This window comes from Sinohyriopsis cumingii, chromosome 1 (assembly GCF_028554795.1).
Source record: "Sinohyriopsis cumingii isolate HCF-2022 chromosome 1, ASM2855479v2, whole genome shotgun sequence".
NCBI classification, from domain to species: Eukaryota; Metazoa; Mollusca; class Bivalvia; order Unionida; family Unionidae; genus Sinohyriopsis; species Sinohyriopsis cumingii.
In genome coordinates, this window is record NC_142961.1 from 28,453,443 (window position 1) to 28,473,711 (window position 20,269).

At 35.0% G+C, this 20,269-nt stretch overlaps 1 protein-coding gene across 1 annotated transcript in view; it reads right to left on the reverse strand.

The window, feature by feature from the left end:
• The window catches only part of LOC149806598 (WD repeat-containing protein 70-like), a 68,693-nt gene that overhangs the window by 17,258 nt on the left and 31,166 nt on the right, over positions 1-20,269 (reverse strand). The window contains exons 8-13 of the mRNA XM_089955347.1: positions 16,107-16,183; positions 11,540-11,720; positions 11,015-11,114; positions 7,043-7,127; positions 6,097-6,235; positions 5,522-5,622 (exon numbers count right to left, since the gene is read on the reverse strand). Of these exons, the coding sequence (XP_089811473.1) occupies positions 5,522-5,622; positions 6,097-6,235; positions 7,043-7,127; positions 11,015-11,114; positions 11,540-11,720; positions 16,107-16,183 (683 nt within the window). The remainder of the gene's footprint in view (positions 1-5,521; positions 5,623-6,096; positions 6,236-7,042; positions 7,128-11,014; positions 11,115-11,539; positions 11,721-16,106; positions 16,184-20,269) is intronic.

The window sequence follows — 20,269 nt, forward strand, 5'->3', positions numbered from 1 at the left end:
CTACTAAGACAGTTAATGTAGGTCTATATCGTTTTCAAATAACCATATCACACACTGTCTACTAAGACAGTTAATGTAGGTCTATACCTTCTTCACCATACACAGCATAGCACCCCTTAACAAAGAAAACAGTAAATTCCCTCAAAAGTTATGAAAAATAATTTGGTACTAGTGAAATTTTTCAAAAGTGCAATCATATTTACCACACATTCATCTGACAACTGAATTGGTACTTGTGAATTATCAAACTTTAATTAAACAAATCAAACTTTAAGTTGTGATGTCCTCAAGTAATACTACTACTGTCTAATAAGATAGCTAATGTAGCTCCATGGTTTTCATATAACCATACCACACACCACTGTCTACTAAGAAAGTTAACGAAGGTCTAATTGTTTTTCTTGGAACAATACCACACACTACTGTCTACTAAAACTGCTAATGTAAAAATATATGGTTTTCACAGAACAATACAACACACTACTGTCTACTAAAACTGATAACATAGTTCTATATGGTTTTCACATAACAATACCACACACCACCGTCTACTATGAAAGCTAATGTAGGTCTATATCGTTTTCAAATAACCATATCACACACCGTCTACTATGAAAGTTAATGTAGGTCTATATCGTTTTCAAATAACCATATCACACACCGTCTACTAAGACAGTTAATGTAGGTCTATATCTTTTTCAAATAACCATATCACACACCGTTTACTAAGACAGTTAATGTAGGTCTATATTGTTTTCAAATAACCATATCACACACCGTCTACTAAGACAGTTAATGTAGGCCTATATCGTTTTCAAATAACCATATCACACGCCGTCTACTAAGACAGTTAATGTAGGTCTATATCGTTTTCAAATAACCATATCACACGCCGTCTACTAAGACAGTTAATGTAGGTCTATATCGTTTTCAAATAACCATATCACACGCCGTCTACTAAGACAGTTAATGTAGGTCTATATCGTTTTCAAATAACCATATCACACACTGTCTACTAAGACAGTTAATGTAGGTCTATATCGTTTTCAAATAACCATATCACACACCATCTACTAAGACAGTTAATGTAGGTCTATATCGTTTTCAAATAACCATATCACACACTGTCTACTATGACAGTTAATGTAGGTCTATATCGTTTTCAAATAACCATATCACACACTGTCTACTAAGACAGTTAATGTAGGTCTATATCGTTTTCAAATAACCATATCACACACCATCTACTAAGACAGTTAATGTAGGTCTATATCGTTTTCAAATAACCATATCACACACCGTCTATTAAGACAGCTAATGTAGGTCTGTATCGTTTTCAAATAACCATATCACACACTGTCTACTAAGACAGTTAATGTAGGTCTATATCGTTTTCAAATAACCATATCACACACTGTCTACTAAGACAGTTAATGTAGGTCTATATCGTTTTCAAATAACCATATCACACACTGTCTACTAAGACAGTTAATGTAGGTCTATATCGTTTTCAAATAACCATATCACACACCGTCTACTAAGACAGTTAATGTAGGTCTATATCGTTTTCAAATAACCATATCACACACTGTCTACTAAGACAGTTAATGTAGGTCTATATCGTTTTCAAATAACCATATCACACACCGTCTACTAAGACAGTTAATGTAGGTCTATATCGTTTTCAAATAACCATATCACACACCGTCTACTAAGACAGTTAATGTAGGTCTATATCGTTTTCAAATAACCATATCACACACCGTCTATTAAGACAGTTAATGTAGGTCTATATCGTTTTCAAATAACCATATCACACACCGTCTACTAAGACAGTTAATGTAGGTCTATATCGTTTTCAAATAACCATATCACACACTGTCTACTAAGACAGTTAATGTAGGTCTATATCGTTTTCAAATAACCATATCACACATCGTCTATTAAGACAGCTAATGTAGGTCTGTATCGTTTTCAAATAACCATATTACACACCGTCTATTAAGACAGCTAATGTAGGTCTATATCGATTTCAAATAACCATATCACAAACCGTCTACTACAAAAGCTAATATAGGTGCATATGGTTTTAATAGGCATAAATGACCTGACATTCATTAATTTTGCACATATATATCTGCTTCATTCACATTTAAATATTCTTTACAAGTTCTCTGCATTAATTGAAACTGATGGACATGCTGTGTTACAATCTGTAGCACATGCTATGCAAAAGATAATGTAATGTAGAGCTGTTGGCAATGTTTGAATCCCAAAGGGCTGCAACTCACTACAATTTGCTCAGTAAGACCTTAAATAAAGGGGTGTGTGTGTGTGTGTGTGTGTGTGTGTGTGTGTGTGTGTGTGTGTGAGAATTAGATTTTTAACATAATTTTTTAAAACTTTCAGTCATATTGCTATGACGTCTGCAGTGTGGCAGTTTATAGTGATGTCTAGCACTGGGGCATCATGCCCCGGATATGTAGCATCATGTCCCACTTGGTCACATTATCCTCACACCAGGTCAACCAGTCCTAACACTAACCCCTTAATGCTGAGCGCCTAGCAAGGCAGTTGTCAGTATTATTTGGTATGATTCAGCTGGGGTTTGAACCCGCAACCTCCCGCATCTGAGGCAGATGCTCTAACCAGTAGGTCACCAGCATGGTCCCTTAAATACAGAAATGGGCAACCTGAGATATTTTTTATTAAACTCATTCAAGGTCTCAACAATATCAAATAAATCTGGTTCAAATTCAGCAATCCTTGTCATAGCAATGCAGTAGAAAGCAGCCAGTATGTCTTGGAATATAAAGCCACTTTGAAATTCAGTTGAAAGCCAGTAATCATTGGTACAACAATGCTGCAGAAAGCAGCCAAGATGTCTTGGAATATAAAGCCACATACATATCTGGTTCTAGTCCAACAATCATTGGTACAACAATGCTGTAGAAAGCAGCTAAGATGTCTTGGAATATAAAGCCACATACAAATTCAGTTGAAAGACAGTAATCATTGGTACAACAATGCTGTAGAAAGCAGCCAAGATGTCTTGGAATATAAAGCCACATACAGATTTGGTTCAAATCCAGTAATCATTGGTACAGCAATGTTGCAGAAAGCAGCCAGGATGTCTTGGAATATAAAGCCACATACAGATTTGGTTGAAATCCAATAATCATTGGTACAGCAATGTTACAGAAAGCAGCCAGGATGTCTTGGAATATAAAGCCACACACAGATTTGATTCAAATCCAGCAATCCTTGATAGAACAATGATTTAAAATGCAGCCAAGATTGAATATAAAGGCACATACATATCTGGTTCAAATCCAGCAATCCCTGATAGAGCATAGTTTATGGAAAGCAGCCAGGATGTCTTGGCATATAAAGCCACATACAAATTTGGTTCCAATCCAGCAATCACTGGTATAGCAATGCTGTAGAAAGTGGCAAGGATGTCTTAGAAAATAAAGCCACATTCAAATTTGGTTCAAATCCAGTGATCCTTGATAGAGTAATGCTTTGGAAAGCAGCCAGGATGTCTTGGAATATAAAGCCACAAACAAATGTCGTTCCAATCCAGCAATCATTGGTATAGCAATGCTGTAGCAGAAAGCAGCCAAGATGTCTTAGATTGCTTGCAATTAAACTTGTTGGATAGTCTCATCAAGATAAGGCCACATACAGATTTGATTGAAATCCAACAAACATTGATAAAGATGTGGTGCAGAAACTGAAAAAGGAGAGGCAATCAAGGGGGCATAACTCCTGTAAATGATGTCAGGGATTGCAGGAAATCCAACTCATTCAAGGCTTCAGCAATTAAAGTCACAAAACAAAATCTGATTCAAATTCAACAAGCACTGGTAAAATTGTGCTGTGGAAACCAAAGTCTCTCCAGTTCCGGACCCAGACGCTTGTGCCATGGATGTACTTGTCAATCAGCTGGGAGGGGTTGTGGGCCTATGTAAAATTATGCTGTGGAAACCAAAGTTAGAAGGATAGGCAATTTACGACGAATAATTCCATTAAATCATTTTACAAAATGCTGGAAATCGAATTCATTCAAGTCTCATCAATATAAATGTACAAACCAAATTTGGTAAAAAATTCAACAGTTCCCAGTATAAGTTATCTTGGGGAACCAAACTGATGAAGAATGGACAACTATATGGACTGATGTGATTACTGTTGGACTGTCTAATAGTTTAATTCATCTAAAAGTGAATAATTTTATGTTACTTTATTAGATCCAGTACTGTGTATGAGATGTCAGAGGCCTGTTTACATACTTTACTAGATCCAATACTGTGTATGAGATGTCAGAGGCCTGTTTACATACTTTACTAGATCCAGTACTGTGTATGAGATGTCAGAGGCCTGTTTACATACTTTATTAGACCCAATACAGTGTATGAGATGTCAGAGGCCTGTTTACATACTTTATTAGATCTAATACTGTGTATGAGATGTCAGAGGCCTGTTTACATACTTTACTAGATCCAATACTGTGTATGAGATGTCAGAGGCCTGTTTACATACTTTACTAGATCCAATACTGTGTATGAGATGTCAGAGGCCTGTTTACATACTTTACTAGATCCAGTACTGTGTATGAGATGTCAGAGGCCTGTTTACATACTTTATTAGACCCAATACAGTGTATGAGATGTCAGAGGCCTGTTTACATACTTTATTAGATACAATACTGTGTATGAGATGTCAGAGGCCTGTTTACATACTTTATTAGATCCAATACAGTGTATGAGATGTCAGAGGCCTGTTTACATACTTTATTAGATCTAATACTGTGTATGAGATGTCAGAGGCCTGTTTACATACTTTACTAGATCCAATACTGTGTATGAGATGTCAGAGGCCTGTTTACATACTTTATTAGATCCAATACTGTGTATGAGATGTCAGAGGCCTGTTTACATACTTTACTAGATCCAATACTGTGTATGAGATGTCAGAGGCCTGTTTACATACTTTACTAGATCCAATACTGTGTATGAGATGTCAGAGGCCTGTTTACATACTTTACTAGATCCAATACTGTGTATGAGATGTCAGAGGCCTGTTTACATACTTTATTAGATCCAATACTGTGTATGAGATGTCAGAGGCCTGTTTACATACTTTACTAGATCCAATACTGTGTATGAGATGTCAGAGGCCTGTTTACATACTTTATTAGATCTAATACTGTGTATGAGATGTCAGAGGCCTGTTTACATACATCAGATATCATGTCCTACCTAAATTATATCATACTGGGAACTAATATTTTCATCTATCTTGTGAAATACTGGTTTCCCCAAAACAGTATAGTGTTGTGGAAGATAATTTAGCCTCATGTTTGCCAAAACAATAGGAATAATTCTGACCATGTAATAATTCTTCACATATCTTTAAAGGCCAAACAAGGCAGTCTGTCAAATAAGGAAGTCTGTCTAACAAGGCAATCTGTCTAACAAGGCAGTCTGTCTAACAAGACAGTGAGTTAAGAACTAACCTATGACTTTTCTTTGGGTCATAGAAGAGTTTTGCTTTGCCATCTCCACTTCCCACTACAATCTGATTTAATTTGGGATGCCACAGGCAGCGAACTACACTCTGAAAAATAGTTTGTCATTATTATATGGTCTGGTGAGTTATACAAAAAATAAAATAAGACAAATATTTTCATGTAAAACTTATTTAGATAAAAATAAAGATTTATTCTTTACAAAGATTGGTACTTAAGGCTTAGAACTGAGATGGAGATTGATGTTTGTGATAGGTAAGTAAAGTTTTGGAGTAAGGTCTGGGTTACTTACTATCCCTACAGTCAATCAAGGTGTTAATGGATACCAGCTTCAGTCAGTAAATCTGCAATTTGACTTAGTATCCTCCATTTACAGTGTGTCTTACACTCAAAGTACTTATATTCCATGGAAATCAGAGCAAACTTTAGCCCAATGTCAAACATTACAAGGTTAAAGGAAAACACTTACCTTAAACACAACAACAAGAAAAGTAACAATACGTAAACCACTTAGAATGAATAGTAGTGCGTAAAATCATCTACAACAAAGTGTGTGCACTCACTGTGTCCGAAACAACCATTTCTGTGAGGATTGACAGGCTCTGTCTGTCCATGAAAAGTAGCTTTCCTTGTCCTTCTGACTTCTTGACTGATAAACCAGTGACGACCATCTTATCATCTGGGCTAAACAGTAAATCTGTCCTGTAGGATTACAAATATGACATTTTAAGTGTAAAATTATATATATATATATATATATATATATATATATATATATATATATATATATATATATATATATATATATATATATATATATATTAAAAGAAATTTTACTTTTGGGGAGAGCAAGTGTGACCATTTTATAGTTTCCAGCAGCTGTTTAGTCCTATTTATTTCCATTCATAATCCATAATGCAATCTTAATCAAACTTCGCAAGTTGCCAATATTAAGAGACATCTCTTCAAGAAAATGTAAAACAAAAGAATAAATTTATCTAAATGAGCTTCAAGAGGAAATCTGGTTTACCTAATAATAATCCATACTAATCAAATTTCATGAAAATGCTAATATTCCCTAAACATCTGCACATGTTTGTGAGGGTCAGTGGGGGTGTACCCCAATTCACTAACTCAAGTGCTTGTTTCAAAATTGTAACTCAAATATTATTTCAGGCCTAACTAACAATAAAGTAAATTGCTTCAGTGTAAAGACTAGTATATGCCTATAATTGTTACTGTTACGTCTGGAAAAAGTAGGTCATTCTTCCCCAAGCACCATTAAACAAGGGAATGTTAAGACCTCTAAAAGTGCAGCTTACACAGCACAATGGTCAAAAAGGTATGACATAAACGGAAGAAATCTATAACCATTACCTTATTTTACTTGCTGACAAATAATCCTTTCAATACATTATTATTTAATATTTTTTTCAAAATTCTATGTCAGTTATCGAGCAGGCATTAGAAATTTTCAACAACATAATTTAGAATAGGCAGCCCTCTTACATTGGAAAGAAGTTTGTAAGTTCTCCTCTGGAAACAACAGGACTCTTGAAATTTCTTATATCCCATAACTTGACAGTGTCATCACCTAAAAGTATTGAACATAGTTATGGGACATTTTACATATATATGACATACACAATGGTAAAAAGAATTATAATTTACATTTATTAAAGGTCAGTAAACATTAATCAACAAGCACAGGTTTTTTGTAAATTCCATAAATATGGATATTTTTATGCACAAGTACTTTGGTTGATTTGGCATAAATTTGGGTATATTTATTTTCCCTAATGTGCATGGACTCGTGGATGGCAAGATTTTTTAATTTTGTTGCTTATTTCCTTGCATATCTTTGGATTTTGTATAGAATAAAGAGATACAGACAAATTATGTGATTATTAATTTTATAAATAAATCCTCCAGAATTGATGATTCCAATATTTCCCTTGGAAAATTGTTGTTGTAGGGTTTAACACCATTTTTCATTACATGATAGGCTATACATGGCGGCCAGTATTAATGGTGGAGGAAGAACCTGGAAAAACCCCGGAAAGAACCACCGACCCACGATAAGCTATTGGCAAGCTTTCTCACATACCCACATTGGCCAAATCCGAGACTCGAACCCACGCAGACAGAGGTGAGATGGTAGTGATCCGTAACGGAGAGCACTTTAGACCACTCGGGGCCCCCTCTTGAAAAAAAGCACTGCTATGATTGCAAGCATGTAATAACAAACCAGTGTAACTAAGGATTAGATATTTCACCTCTACTTTTACTAGTTTCCAGCAGCTACTGTAAACATTATCCAGAAAATAATTCACACTACAGTGATCTTGACCCCTTTTGTAACTTTAGATATTTCTACACAATCTTTTATTTTTAAATTCCAAATTTTAACTATTTTAAAATGTACAAATTTTGACATTTTAATTGGCACTATATAGCCAGTATTGTGATAACATATTGGGAAACCACCTACCCACCTACCAACCTGTACAGGGAAAAATATACACGTATCACACACCTACCTGTACATGGCAAAATATACACCTACCACCCACCTACTTATACAGGGCAAAATATATACCTACCACACACCTACCTGTTTGGGTAAAATATGCACCTACCACCCACCTACCTGTACAGAGCAAAATATACACCTACGGGTGGTAGGTGGGTGATCTACCTGTATGGGCAAAATATGCACCTACCTACGGGTGGTAGGTGGGTGATCTACCTGCATGGGCAAAATATGCACCTACCTACGGGTGGTAGGTGGGTGATCTACCTGTATGGGCAAAATATGCACCTACCACCCACCTACCTGTACAGGGCAAAATATACACCTACCACCCACCTACCTGTACAGGGCAAAATATACACCTACTACCCACCTACTTGTACAGGGCAGGGCAAAATATACACCTACCACCCACCTACTTCTACAGGGCAAAATATACATCTACCACCCACCTACTTCTACAGGGCAAAATATATATCTACCACCACCTACTTGTATTGGGCAACAAAATATAAACAATACAATAAAATGAACATTCTTTTATCTTTACATTCAAACTTTTGATCATTTTAAAAGTGTACATTTTGAACTTTTAATAGGCACTATATAGCCAGTACTGTATTGAGATACGATACTTAGAGACCAAATACTTACCTATCACCCACCTGTGACAGGGCATAAACTATGTAAAACAAAAAAGAAAAGAATATTCTTTTCTTTTACATCAAGGAAAAGGTACTATCATGAGCTGATAATAACCAGATATTAATGTTGTTTTTGTTTTAAAAATCACTTTCCATGTACTAACAAAGATGTATACATTTAGCTTGATGACTCTACTGAACAGAACTTAAGAATTTAAACATAAAACACAAAATATAACCATAGTCAATGAAACATTAAATAAGGGTCATGGTGACCTACATTTTTGATGAAGGTGAAGAACTCATTAAGATGCATCCCCTCACCAAATATCATGAATCTATATATATCAGTATCTACAGAGGGTGCAAAAAAACCCAACAACATTTGATCATGAGCAAGTGAAAAACCTTAATCTAAGCCAATAAATTATGAAATATAGGTCATAGTGACTTTCTTTTGTGATAAGTGTGTTGTACTAATGGTGATGCATACAATCATCTAGCTCAATTAGCCTAGCTTTAACATAGCTTGGAAAACAGATTTAAAAATGAAAATTCAATTAAAGTGAAGCATGAAATATAGGTCACAGTGAATTGCTTTCATGATGAGGGTGTAGTACTTCTGATGTATCCCCTCATCAGACACTTAATATAAACAAGCAATAATGTGAAATGACTGGTTTTGTTGTGTGGGTTTAATAACATTGTTCAGTATATGATAGGCTACACAGTATACATGGCAGAACCACTGATCCACAGGAATCTATTGGCAAGCTTTCTCACATACCCATGTCATGCAAGTGCCTTAGGGTCCTAAATGTGAAATGAAGGTCACACTGGCCTTTGTTCTGGTAAGGGTGTTGTAGTAATAGAGATGCATATAGTCATTTATTTTCATGATTTTGGCAAGAACAGAGCTCAAGAAATAAAATCAAGATGAAATGTAACTAAAGTCAGTAAAGTATGAAATTTACATGACAGTGACTTACTTTTGTGTTGAGGGTGTAGTACTCAAGATATATCCACTTGCCAAGTTTCATCATTCCAGGTATAAAGTATTTATGAAGCATGCAAAATACCCTAATTGTAAAGACATAGCCATGAATATACATGCAAAACATCAGCCCACTCCAAATAGGTGACTAGGACCTAGGAGTGAAAGAATGGCTGACATTCAGTGAGAGTATAGATATATGCATGCTTCAATCTGTGCTGATGCTGATACCAGAAGTAGTAAAATAGTTCACCTCTACTTCATAGAGGCGAGTTAAAAATGTCCACTTGCCAAGTTTCATCATTCCAGGTATAAAGTATTTATGAAGCATGCAAAATACCCTAATTGTAAAGACATAGCCATGAATATACATGCAAAGAATCAACCCCCTTCCCATAGTAGGGGGAGGTGCTATGAAGCCCACTCCAAACAGGTGACTGGGACCTAGGAGAGAAAGAATGGCTGACATTCAGTGAGAGTGTAGATATATACATGCTTTAATCTGTGCTGATGCTGATACCAGGGTTAGTAAAATAGATCACCTCTACTTCATAGAGGTGAGTTAAAATTGTCAAGAATACTTTTGAAGCTATATGTGTCTCTTTATTATTTGCATTTCTAAGCAACCCACAAAATTGCTAAAACTTTGTCAATAAAACATATTTCAAGACTTAGTGTACTATTATTATGACAGTAAGTTAACTGTAATCTAGGCTGTTTATTATTATTATTATTATTATTATTATTATAATACTAAGTTGTCTGAAATCTAGGCTGTTTATTATTATTATTATTATTATAATACTAAGTTGTCTGAAATCTAGGCTGTTTATTATTATTATGATAGTAAGGTAAATGTACTTTAGGCTGTTTACTATTATTATGATAGTAAGTTAAGTGTAATCTAGGCTGTTTTACTGTCATCAAATTGAGTCTCCAATATAGAAGAATCTTTCATGATATCTAATTCAATGAAACACACCCACTCAAATCCTCACAGTGTTAAGACGTTATGGAACGGAGAATACGAAATACTGTCCAAAACAGTTTTTGTTTCTATTTTTTGCAGTTGTTACAGAATTGCAATGAAAGAGGATGATTCCACTTTTATGTTTTCATATTCTATGGTCAATAAAAATAATCAATAACCATGTGAATGTTTATAAACTCATAAAGATAATGAAAAACAAAAATGTATATGTTTGATATATGTACAGACCTTATCAGTTTTAAAAGCTTAATGTAATCTAAAGCTATCTCTGATTAGTTACATATACAGAGATTTCATGTAAACATTATACAAGACTTACCTCCCCTTGATGCCAGAGTTCGACCATCATGAGAAAAACAGAGACATGAGGTATCACTTCCACTCATATGAGCAGCTCTGTTCATCATAGCTACATTAACCTGTAGACATACAATGAGATTACTTTTAAGAGAGAGAGAAAAAACACATAAACACTGATCAGGTTATTAAACAGTTACTCAATAAAATAAATGGCAAAAAGTTATACCTATCAGCAAGGGTTGCCAGCCATAAAATCAATCCACACCTTGTGGGACACTACTGCTTGAACAATCTATTAGTATATCAACAGTGTATAGTATGGAATCATTAATTTATAAATTTACATTTTATAATTTAATTCACATGAGAAAATGTACAAATGGATGAATTGACAGCATCATAACCAATCATGACAAATCCTGACAGGCATGTTCAACCCCTCAAAATGCCTTAAAAACAAGACAAAAAAGAGACTAATATGTACATAAACATCAATCAAAGACACCATACCATGGTAAAAGCAATAAAAAAAGGGAAAACATACAAAGGCTTTGTTGTGGTCCCAGATTTGTATTGAGCCATCTTGACATGCCCCTACAACCCAGCGACCATCTGGACTGTATGTACATGCTGTGGGTACAATTCGCCTACCCTGCATTGACCGGGGTTTGATAACATCCTTATGTTTCTTCCCCTCCTGGTTTATATCCCACAGTCTCAATGTTCTAATGGAAGAAAAAAAGCCATAAAATCAATTCTTTCATACATGATGGAACCGTGTCAATCGAGACATTTCTGTTCCTGTTAGGGATAATGAATCAATCTAAAACATCATTGTTCCAAGCAAGATATTCTGAATAATGAAGTCTTAGTTTGAGAATAAGAAATTTTTTACAGTGGATCCACATGTTCTCTTTTCTTGCCAATGAATGTGAAAACTAGTTTTGTGCTTGTAAAACATGCAGGTCCCTAAAGCACACAAAAAAGTACAAAAAGTTTAAAAATATAGAAAATATTAAAAATTTATATAATGGCATGAAAATCATATCTAGGTCATATAATATAAAATTTCATTTGTCTACCTCAAGTTGTTTCTGAAAAAGTCAAGATTTTCATGAAAATCTTTGTTTAAAACATTACAACAAAACTGAAAAGATATTGGCATGAAAATCTCACGTGATCATCTAAGTATCAACACAAGCAAACATCATCCATCTAAAGTCATTTTTGCTTACCTGTACTAATAAGCTCAAAGTAGTCACCAGTTTTAACATGTACAAAACCTACAACAGGATGGTTGCATTTGCAGTTAACAGTGGGATGACTGATAGCAATGTGATAGGTTAAGTATTTTTGGAGAAACATAATTTACTCAAAATTTCCCATTCCTGTTGTACACGTTACCCCATCATATTACTCCATATCTGCTTGTAGGAGCATGATGGCTGCTCTATCAATGGATTAATTTCTCCTAACGTGAATGCAGCAAATCAAAGATTATATATTTATGCTTATGTGAAGGAGATTCCTGTGAGGTCCCCCACCTGGCTACTGCCTTATCTGCAAAAGTTTCCCAGGCAAATCCAGTGACAGTCAAAGGACCATGCCCAAAACTGAAGTTGTCCTGTCATAAAAGGGATATAACTGAACAGCTGTTTCTCAGAGAATAATTACACAATCACATTTATGTTTGGGAAGAGGGACTTTCATAATTTTTTTATAAGCCTTGCTGCTCCTCATCTTCTGGATTACTTTTGGTATAAAAAGCACTTGGGGGAAGGCACAGGCCCACATCCACTCCCTGCCAACTGACAGGGCATCAATTGTTCAGGCCTCTGGATCCAGAAATGGGGAGAAAAAAGTGGGCAGTGTGTTGTTCCTTCTCACTGCAAATAAATCTAGCAAATAGGTCTAGCACTGGCCAGAGCCACAGAATGCAAAATTTGATGAAAGACATAAAGGACACCATTCCATATGAAGCAGCTGAGCTCTTCGTGTTAAAGAATCAGATAAGATGCTGAACCTACCTGGAATGTGTCAGACCTGTATGTATATATGGCATGAAGCACATCAACGGACGAGTTACCATACGTTAATACAGAGCTATTTTGATTTTTCCCTATTTTGTCCACATTATCCCTTGGATGTGCTCTCTACAAACAACATAGGGCATGGATAATGGCCTTCATTTCCAGGAGAATGAAGTTTATAGCCTTCTCCTGTAACATCTACTTGTCATTGACTGCCAAGAAGCATAGTAACAATTGTGCCCCCTCCACCCAACAAATTGGCATCTGTACAGCAGCTTCCAAAATAATTCCTGTCATTAGCCACTTCCTGTCTTGCCACTGAAGCAGGAAGTGTTTGATTTTGGTCAAGATCATAATCTGGTGATTCAAACAACCCAAAATCTGGCATCAATGTGCAGATAGGGCCATCTGCAGAGAGTGCAGGGCCAAGACATGGTGAGTGTGGCACTACACTGAGCAGGACAAGAAGAAATTCTTGCCATGATGTATGCTCTCATTAACAATATTTCCGATGCATACAATGTGTTTGGGAGGAAGACAAACCAAGCTGAGTTGGGTTAGGAAGAAGCTCCATATATGTATGAACATATGAACTGAGTCCAACACACTGGCTGTCCACCCTAAACTGCAATGAAGGGTGGGACAGTTGTTTCCATCCTGAACTAAGAATTCACTGAGCATTTTTGCAAAATATAATCCAGGTATGTCACTTTCACTGTCAAGGAGGATGTCCGGAAGTGGGATATGCTACGATCCAATATCTTTTAGAAGGCCCAAAAGGATGAGGTTTGGACATAAGGGAAAAGGTCAAAATTAGTATACTGCTCAATGGTAGCTGCAAAGAAGGAACTTGCAAGATACCATGTGAATTGGTGTATGGAAATATGCACTTTCCCATTGGTTTTTGTGACCAGAAGGTTTGGAATAAAAGCTAGTGAGTCCAGTTCTCAGGCTAACTTCACTAGCCATTACACAAGAAAATGCTCCATCTGTAATACCTTTGTGGATTGTTTGGGAAGTAGGACAACAAATGGGGTGGGGTAGGGTGTTGTGTGTCCTCCTGAAAACTATGTGGCCAAGAATGTAGTATGCTGCATGCCAGTGACAACATTTGATCATCATCATGCATAGTGTGGGCCTAATTGCCAGGTATGCTAGCAGAGCCAGCAGTGTTATGTCTGGCATGGATTCAACTGAAGGATATTTGTCTGAGCTGGCCAGTTGAACTGGGCCAGAGAACTTAACTGTGCAGTCAGTCTGGCACCTTATCTTATCAGTAGTAGTCAGATGTATATTGTCCAATATCACTGATGGAGCTGTTGAATCCCCATTCAAGAGCGTCATTTCATTATGTATCAATTTCAATGAATGGCACTAAGGACATGAATAGGTGGTGTTGGATATTTATGCCCAGTGGCCATGAAAAATAGGGTGATATCTACCCCCCCATAAACAGCTTTTCATCAAAAACTAGTCATTGTGTTTCTTGTATAAAACATAGCATCTTCAATTCCAACAGACCATGTTGAACTGCTTGATGCAGCTACCATTAGGTCAGACATGATCAATGCTGTCAGTACAGTTCTGGAAATCTTTGACAGGAGTTGGGGTGGCTTCTCTACATCTCCCATAATGCTTGCCATCAATTCTGAATTCAGATGAGTACTTAATACATCCTGTTCTAATGATGCAGAACATGCCATCTTCTCTCGGACCTTCAACTGCCTTTGAAAGACACTGGACCAATAAAATACACAGTATGGGTGTGATATAAACATTTAGTAAACACAAAACACATCTCATAATTATCTTTTGTGATTTTGAAGTGTTTGTGTCATTTGCACTTGACATCTATGAAATGATAATATTGGTGTTGTAAGGTTTAATGCCATTTTTCAGCACAAGATAGGCTGTACATGGCGGCCAGCATAAATGGTGGAGTAAGAACCTGGGAAAACCCCGGAAAGAACCACTGACCCATGAGAAGCTAGTGGCAAGCTTTCTCACATACCCATGATGGACGAATCCGAAACATGAACCCACACAGACAGAGGTGAGATGGCAGTGATCCGTAATGGTGAGTACTTTAGGCCACTCAGGGGCCCCCACTATAAAATGATAAAGATGAAAAAAAGTGCATACAACAAATATACAAATTATATTCAATTCAATACTCATGTACCTGTAAAAGATGCATAATCAACTTAAGTTTACCAATGCCAATTCAAAATACAACAGCAAAAAATAATTTGAGTCTTACTAATCAACTGGACATTAATATATGGCAAAAATATTAATAAATTCACAGAAAACACAAATGATGTATAAAACCTAGTGTATCAACCTTATGACTTACTAAACCACTGAAACAATTTGCTGAATGGTGAAAAATTCCACCAGATTTTGGAGGCACTGTTAAGAGTCTTCCAGGAAATGTTAAAACTGATAAAAATCCAGGTTATGGGTGGCCAGTGGGAAGGGGGTGTGATTGAGTTACTTCCCTTCATCTACAACATATATAGATGGAAAGCTATTTTTCATCTTCCAGAGATGGCTGCATAAAGAGGTAAAGGAGATTATTTCCCCAATATTAATGTGATAAGGCAGTAAATTTCACAGAATACAGTAGAAATCTGTTTATCTGACAAATCTGAGAAACACCCATTTAGTTTGGATATGCAAGCAAATGCATGTGCTTCTGATGACACAGAAATTAGTGTGATGAAGTCAAGCAATGTGAGTTTGGTTTGGAGTGGAGGGCAGTTTAGATTCTCAGATTCTGACAGATGAATTTGTATTGTACTGAATAAATACTAACATTTAATTTGAAGCTAGAATATTATACACAGTTTGATAATTACTGAGAGGTTACAAAATGGAGAACAGCAAATGATCAAAACAACAGAGCATGTGCTTTACTTGAAGATAACTATTATCTGATTACATTTGGGTGGAGTTCAGGCTATAAACTGATACACAGCTTAGAATAGATGATGCAGAATAAATTTTTTCAATTTAACTACATGATTGATCTGTAACAAAACACTACTGCACTATAAATCTGAAATACTAGTAGCTCACCCATCATTGGAACAAGTCATAAATTCTTCTCTGACTTTGGGATGCCAGCATCCGCAGTTCAACATTGCTGCATGACCCTACAAAACATTAGAAAAACTGAAAATATAGCATGTATATCCCGTTATGTTTTTGTATATCCCGTTATGTTTTTCCCATGTGCAGCATAATGGTAGAGTGATAATACTCCTATACAATTAGTTGAAACCTTCTCATCATGATTATGCTAAGTCAACATCATGTGATAATTTTAGGAGCTAAAATGTTTTTAAAATAATTAGAATGGTTGAGCAAAAATGCATGTTTTACCCACTGGAATGTTTTATGTATAACTGAAGACTCTCAGTTCAATGTGGAACACTATCATTATGATCTACATACTTTCTATCCCAATGAGTAGCCCTTGTAAAGAATACATTCGTTTGCTTAAATTTTCACTGAAATATTAATATTATCCGCATCACTGATCATAGTATTCCTACCATGATGCATACTTTTGTTTTATGGTGAACTTATTATTACTTATCCTTCATTTTCTATTTAAAATGCTGTTGATATGTATCGGAAAACAGATATTGTAAATTAGGCCTATATAAATTTCTTAGCACTTAGGGACTTTCTGTATCAGTTCTTTCTGGCATAAAAACATATGTACAATGGAATTTTCTAATCATTTTGTGCATAACTGACAAGTCAAATAAAGTTAATGATTATAAACATACCCATTTCTATTTTCTTTTTCGAGCTTTCTCTCTAATTCTAATTTTAAAGTGTTTGAAGGTTACAAAATATGTGTACCACCCAAACGTGTGTTGTCCTTGACCACTTGTTGTTCATGGTTCCTTTGTCATAATTTGTTGGCATCTTAGTAAAGATTTTATCTTGGTCAGTTTGGTGCCTGTTAAGCTTTTAGAATATAAATATTTTATTGATGTCAGGTTGATACCCTTAATCTTAGAGAATAGAAATATTTGATTGCTGTCAGTCTGGTACCCTTAAACATATATAATAGAAATATTTGATTGCTGCCAATTTGGTACCCTTAAGCTTAAAGAAAAGATATATTTGATTGCTGCCAGTTTGGTGTCCTTAAGCTTATAGAATAAAATTATTTTTCTGTCAGTTTGGTACCCTTAAGCTTACAGTACAGAAAGGTAAAATAAATGTTTTCCAATTATGGTATAACTGAGACACTTGTCTGACCTTGTCACTTTAAATAATCTCTGGTCATGCATAAAGATCAAATATTCAGTGTCTTACACCAATCAATGATATTCTGTGTCTTACATCAATCAATGATATTCTGTGTCTTACACCAATCAATGATATTCCATGTCTTACACCAATCAATGATATTCAGTGTCTGACACAAAATGATATTCAGTTTCTTATGCCAATCAATACTAATCAGTGTCTTACACCAATCAATGATATTCAGAGTCTTATACCAATCAATGATATTCAGAGTCTTACACAAAATCAATGATATTCAGTGTCTTACACCAATCAGTATTATTCAGTGTCTTACACCAATCAATGATATTCCGTGTCTTACACCAATCAATGATATTCTGTGTCTTACACCAATCAATGATATTCTGTGTCTTACACCAATCAATGATATTCCATGTCTTACACCAATCAATGATATTCAGTGTCTGACACAAAATGATATTCACTTTCTTATGCCAATCAATACTATTCAGTGTCTTACACCAATCAATGATATTCAGTCTTACACCAATCAATGATATTCAGAGTCTTGCACAAATCAATGATATTCAGTGTCTTACACCAATCAATGATATTCAGTGTCTTACACAAATCAATGATATTCAGTGTCTTACACCAATCAATACTATTCTGTGTCTTACACCAATCAATGATATTCTGTGTCTTACACCAATCAATGATATTCTGTGTCTTACACCAATCAATGATATTCCATGTCTTACACCAATCAATGATATTCAGTGTCTGACACAAAATGATATTCAGTTCCTTATGCCAATCAATACTAATCAGTGTCTTACACCAATCAATGATATTCAGAGTCTTACACAAATCAATGATATTCAGTGTCTTACACCAATCAATAATATTCAGTGTCTTACACCAATCAATGATATTCCGTGTCTTACACCAATCAATGATATTCAGTGTCTTACACCAATCAATAATATTCTGTGTCTTACACCAATCAATAATATTCTGTGTCTTACACCAATCAATGATATTCCTTGTCTTACACCAATCAATGATATTCAGTGTCTTACACAAAATGATATTCAGTTTCTTATGCCAATCAATACTATTCAGTGTCTTACACCAATCAATGATATTCAGTGTCTTACACCAAATGATATTCAGTGTCTTATACCACTGATATTCAGTGTCTTATACCAATGAATGATATTCAGTGCCTTACACCAAATGATATTCAGTGTCTTATACCAAATGATATTCAGTGTCTTAAACCAATCAATGATATTCAGTGTCTTATACCAATCAATGATATTCATGTCTTACACCAAGAAATGATATTTAGTGTCTTACAACATTCAAGGATATTGTATGTCTTACACCAATCAATGATATTCAGTGTCTTATACCAATCAATGATATTTAGTGTCTTACAACAATGAATGATATTCAGTGTCTTTCACCAAATGATATTCAGTGTCTTATACCAATCAATGATATTCAGTGTCCTTTACCAATCAATGATATTCAGAGTCGTACACCAATCAATGATATTCAGTGTCTTACACCAATCAGTCATATTCAGTGTCTTACACCAATCAATGATATTCAGTGTCTAATACCAATGATATTAAGTGTCTTACACCAAATGATATTCAGTGTCTTATACCAATCAATGATATTTAGTGTCCTTTACCAATCAATGATATTCAGAGTCTTACACCAATCAATGATATTCAGTATCTTACACCAAATGATATTTAGTGTCCTTTACCAATCAATGATATTCAGAGTCTTACACCAATCAATGATATTCAGTGTCTTATACCAATCAGTGATATTTAGTGTCTTATACCAATCAATGATATTTAGTGTCCTTTACCAATCAATGATATTCAGAGTCTTACACCAATCAATGATATTCAGTGTCTTACACCAATCAGTGATATTCAGTGTCTTATACCAATCAATGATATTCAGTGTCTTACACCAATGAATGATATTCAGTGTCTTACACCAAATGATATTTAGTGTCTTATACCAATCAATGATATTCAGTGTCTAATACCAATGATATTAAGTGTCTTACACCAAATGATATTCAGTGTCTTATACCAATCAGTGATATTCAGTGCCTTATACCAATCAATGATATTCAGTATTTTACACCAAATGATATTCAGTGTCTTATAACAATCAATAATATTCAGTGTCTTATACAAATTAATGATATTCAGTGTCTTACACCAATGATACTCAGTGTCTTACGCCTATTAATGTGTTATGTATATTTAATTTAATTATTTGTTTGTTAGTTTTAAAATTTTTAAATTCCATTACATTCTACTGTAATGTAACTTTATTTACTGGATTTAGCATTGTCCAGAAATTCAATTCAGTTCTATTTGACCTGACTGTTACATTTTTTTTAATAAACAAGTAATAATAGAAACATTGTATCTAGTTTCTGACCTTGATTCAGAACCATTGATAGTTTTGGTAAACATCTTTTTTTAATATTTTTTTAATTATTTCTCAGAGTAAGAATTATTAAGTTAAGTCAAGGCCGTACCTGGATGACGTGATAATTATCATGTAACAAACTTCCATTCCTTCTGGAAAGATGAACTCTTGACCCCCCTCCTGGAATCTGTTTTGTGTTGTAGTTAGTCTTATAACTCATGTTATTAAAAAGGATTGTTAGTCGGGCTCCAATTATATGTTGTGACCAGTAAGAGTTGAAATTTTATTTTATATAATTTCAAGTGATTCTTTTCCCTGGAAATATATAAGTGCTCCTACAGAGTTCTTGGATAAAGACATTATTGGAAGTTATACTGAATTCAAAATTGGAATAATATTTTCTGTGATTCAACAAGAAACTGTTGACACGTCTACACTTTGAAGGTTATAACAGATGTTATAGCCTTCCATTTTGGATTTCATTGGTATTCAAACTCAGT